Here is a 5,000-nt window from a genome sequence, read left to right on the forward strand (position 1 = left end):
GCTCCTCCGTGGCGGCGCCCTCCTCGGTCTTCGACAACCCCATCTACACCACGCTCAACTCCTGCGCGCCCAACACTAACCTAACACCGGTGGCCACGCACCACGCCAGCTACCCCACCGCCACGATCAGCTACCTGCCGCACTACCAGCCACAGCAGACCTCCGCGCACCATCACCACTTCCACTCGCTTGCCGGCGCCGGTCTGCTTCACCCGCAGCAGCGGCATCTCGTGTCGCTCAAAGAGGAGCCTCAGACGGTCCCGGACCTCCAGAGCAGCGACGGCGAAGGCGGCGGCTCCCCTCCCATGTCCCCTATCGACATGGAGGACCAGGAGCGCATCAAGGCCGAGCGCAAGAAGCTCCGCAACCGACTGGCGGCCACCAAGTGCCGCAAGAGGAAGCTGGAGCGCATCTCGCGCCTGGAGGACAAGGTGAAGCTGCTCAAGACGGACAATGCCGGCCTCGCGAGCGCGGCCACGCTGCTGCGGGAGCAGGTCGCGCAGCTCAAGCGCAAGGTGATGACACACGTCGACAGCGGATGTCAACTGGCACTGACGCCGAGAATGAAGTCATACTGAAGCGTGGCGTGTCACACAGACTTGAGGGGGGTGTGTGGGGAGTGGATGAGGCTAGGAGCTAACACTGGACGTCTCTTGTTTTGAGGCATGTTTAAAAAAAAAAGACTTTATTTACAAGTGTCAAGGCAACGAGCTTGACTGACGGCACTGAGTTTACGCACAGGAACATTCCACGTTTTACGTTGTCTGTAGGCCTTACATGTTGTGTAAACGTTTCTATTTTTGTGTACATTTTTATTTGACGAATTAAATGACTCTGTATCAGATTCAAAAGGTACCTTTGAAAAAAGTAAAGCAGGGAGATAGCTTGCGCGAAAGGGCAAAGCGAACAGTTAACACTTTGGAGCGCTTGCGTTCAGCTTTGATAAATGTTTTTGTTTCCATTTTATTTGGTTGGCCTATTTTTTTTTTTTTTTTTACATTCAGTCCTTATTTGAATTTTTTTTATGTGTTATGTATCAACTTGGACCATTTCTTTTGTGAATGTCGAATAAGTTATTGTGTGTGTGTGTGTGTTGTTGTTGTCAGGTTGATCCTGGCAACGTTTACACAAAGTACTGTTTTTTTTTTTTTATTTGTATTTAAGTAAACGAACTGGAAATTTAAACTTACTCTCTCTGTGTGATTTGTATTGAAATCGTTTGATTCAAGTGACACTGTGTTTATGATGAACGACCTCCGGAAACTATTCTCCCCACTTGAGGCACTAAATAGTTAAAAGTCCAGCCAAAAAAAACTTCTCTGACGTTGCAGACGAGCCCACGTTGGGTCGTTTCTTCCTGCTGACGCAAGGTCCATATATGGGCAGTTTTTGGTGATCTGCGTCAGAGGGTTAGGTTTGCCGGGAACTTCCCGCCTACACTACCGGTTAAGAGGTGCCTCGCAGAATGTTTTTCTCTCCGAGTGAGTGCGCAACTCTTTCTCTCCGGTCTGACGTTCGTATGAATGGGGCCGCAAAAGCGAGGAGGCGCGGGGAGATTCCCCGCGTGTCTCTCCGTTCCCAAAACAATACCAGTGAAAGCGCGCTCATGTACAAAAAAATACACCCGCGCTGGCATTTTCCAGGTATAGGGCTGAAAGTTCCAAAATAGACAGTTACAGAGGAGAGAAAAAAACAACCGTGTAGTTCCCACGAAGAGAGATGTTCCGATAGCGTAAATGTACACAACTTAAAGGCCAACGTTTTTTTTTTAGCCTGCCAAAATCTTTGTCAATCTTTGACATAATGTGTCAACGGTTGTCATAAGTAGAAAATAATAACGAGATTGGTAGCGGGTCACACAATGGCGTTGCGTGCGTGAGCGCACATACAGTGACAGGGGCGTTTGTGACGAAGCCTATTTCAACTGTAGGCATACTGTTTCAAAAGAAGGAATAAAAAACAACACTGATGTATTCACACACGACAGTACCCTTTAATTCACAAACACAGACTGCATTTTTTAAGCTAACTACTCATTGTCCGTCCACACATGGTTTGCTTTAAGAAGGAAGGCGCTTGCCACCTCAGCTGGAAGCTCAAAGACGGATGTCAAGTTCAAGTTCAAGTTTATTATCATATACTCATAAACAGCATTTATGTAATGAACAGCAGTAATGAAATTATTTGTGCTCAATGTCCGTTCAACTTAGAGAATAAATAAATGGAGAATGCAGTATCCAGCATAAATAAATAAATAAATACTGGAGAAAAAGGGTAGGAAAGAGAAAAAAAAAATTGTAGTGCAAAAAGATATTTCAAGGACAGTTCAGCATCCTGATGGCATGTGGGTAAAAACTATCCCTTTATCTCAGGTGTGGCCAATTCATTTCCCCAAGGGGCCACATGAGATAGTGGGACTGTTGTGTGGAGGGCCGGACCAATAGGCTGCTCAATATAAGTTGTATCTCTTTATAAAAAAAACATTACATTGTATGGTTTTGATTAACTGCTACTGGTAAGAGTAGATGTTACATTTAGGCTATCAAAAAAATTGGTGCAGGCATAGTAAAAACGCCAACATTATTGAATCAACATTTAATCAACATTCACCAAAACGATTTGGAAAATGAGCATGTTTTTGCAGTATTAAAGGTGTTCCCAGACGATCAATACACATGGCACACACACACACACACACACACGAGAGCAAGCTTGCAATGCAATAGTATACAAATTAATAGTAATATCAATTTTTATCAGCGCAAATGGTCGCAGTGACGCACACACGCACGAATGTAGGCCTACGGAAATAAAAAAAACATCCCGCTTATTATACGGTTACTTGCCAAAACAATAGAAGACATTTCTCCAAAATACCTCTTTTTAATGATTTTGTTGCCGTTTAGTTCTTCACGCAAATGCGAAGCAATCCACCTTCTGACAAGTTTCAATGACTTTCAGTTACGTTAAATGACCGGACTACTTGCGTTGCGGAATGATATGAAAGATGTGAATTATAAGCACAAAACCCGTTGCCAATGACAGCAGTCATACATTTTTCGCAGCAGTGAATATAAAGAAATTACAGACCTGCGAACGTTGGGATGGCCCATTTAAATCAAAGGAACTTTTTGGAACATTCTGAAGAGCCGTATAATAAGTACAGGTTTTACGTTTGATTCCTAATTTACAATTGACCTCCGCGGGCCGCACAGGGACAGCCAAAGGGCCGCAAATTGCCCTTGGGCCGCACTTTGCCCAGGTCTGTCATAGACGGATGTCCATTAAAGAATAGAGTTTATAAGGTTAGCTCATAAACCAGTGGTCACCAAACTTTTTTGGCCAAAGATCACGACCTCTGCCTTGGTGACCTGAAGATCTACCTATTGAGGCGTTGAGAGAAAAAGACTGTCCAGACTCCAGACTGTACTTACAACTTAACTTTTTTTTTAGCCTAATTGTAATTGAATGAAATTAAACACTTTGGTCCAGCTTTCAAATTGATGTGACCAAGAACACACTAAATCACTTAATTTCAGTGCAACATAAAAAGGAAAATATTTGTTAACCGCACACAATATGAACAAGAAAAAACACATTTGCAATGAGCAGGCTGGATATGAACTGCTTTATTTATCAACTGAAGTTACAACACAACACTGACCATCTTTGTTTTCAGATCATTTGACAGTTGTTTTGAGGCCCCCATGTTGCCACTCTTCAGAGGAGAATCAAGGAGAAGCACATCTTGCAATTGGCTACCTTAGATAGTTTTTCTAATGATTGAATGCACCTTTCTATGGAATTGAAGGCTTAACAAGCTAATCAGACTAATTATGTGTTGCAATTATTCAGTATTGAGTAGTTACAGGTATTCAAATCATGAAAATGATTAGGGTGCCTAAATATTTGCACAGCCTATTTTTCACATTTGATTTCATTTCACACAATTAAATACTGCTACACTAAATATATTTGTCTGGAAAACACCCCAGTACTCAGTGTTAACTAGAAAATGATCTTTTTTTGGTGAAGACAAAGTAAATTCCCATGCAGCCTCAGAGGGTGCCAAAACTTTGAATACGACAGTATGCGTGCATATCAATATTTCGAAAACCAACGCGGTAATTGGAATGAAATGGCAGTGGCCAATAACTAACATAAGCGCAAACGTAATCATGTAGGCTAATGTGTCACCTTTAACATTAATATTAATAGGCCTATTTAGAAACACGTTGCAGTGTTAAACGAGTCGTAGGCCTAGATGTTAAAATAGACAAATATCTGTCTGGAAAACCGTTCTTTTGGGTAAGCTAATACATAACGTTAATCTATAAATAGACTTAGGATATCGTTTTTTTTTTTTACAAACTGGCCGATAACCAACGTAACAACGACATCCAAGAGAGCTCGAGGATGTTATGCACGCGAGTTTAGCTTAGTTGCCAGCTGTCAGACGAGCTGTCAGAATGTTGGAAATCTCTCTACATTGGTCAGACATTCTGCAACTTTACCCAATCCGACTGAACATGTTGAACTCTTCCGACAATGACCAACAAACACCAACTGCTGGCGCACACTGACCCAACTGTCGGTGTTTGTTGGCGTTTGTTGAAGAATGTTGGTGTTTGTCGGGGCAGTGGGCAAGCTGCTTTAGAAGGGGCATTTAGTGGGAAGGGCTAAATTTGTGACAAATCGTTGGTGATTACGTTCACATCAACTCTACGGAGATCCTCGGATTTAAATAGCTGGCGTTCATGAATCAGGCGGAGATGTTTTCTGACGTTGGTCTTCCGAAGTCCGTAAGAAAACATTTCAGAAAATGTTCAATTTTTTTTTTCTGTATTTAAAAAAAAAGAAGATTTTGGAGATCGACGGGTTGGCGACCTCTGTCATAAACGGATGTCCATTAGAGAATAGAGGAGTTTAGAAGAAGAAGAAGAAGAAGAAGAAGAAGAAGAAGAAGAAGGAGAAGAAGAAGAAGGTGACGCAGCTCATAG

At 42.6% G+C, this 5,000-nt stretch overlaps 1 protein-coding gene across 2 annotated transcripts in view; it reads left to right on the plus strand.

Moving 5' to 3' along the window:
- The window catches only part of LOC122128933 (transcription factor jun-B-like), a 1,589-nt gene extending 899 nt beyond the window's left edge, over positions 1–690 (plus strand). For both annotated transcript variants that reach the window (XM_042703989.1, XM_042703990.1), the window contains one exon: positions 1–690. This exon is cut by the window's left edge. In XM_042703989.1, coding sequence (XP_042559923.1) covers positions 1–578 — 578 coding nt within the window. In that variant the 3' untranslated portion in view covers positions 579–690.
- The last annotated feature ends 4,310 nt before the right edge of the window (positions 691–5,000 follow it).

Source organism: Clupea harengus, unplaced genomic scaffold (assembly GCF_900700415.2).
Source record: "Clupea harengus unplaced genomic scaffold, Ch_v2.0.2, whole genome shotgun sequence".
Classification (NCBI taxonomy): Eukaryota; Metazoa; Chordata; class Actinopteri; order Clupeiformes; family Clupeidae; genus Clupea; species Clupea harengus.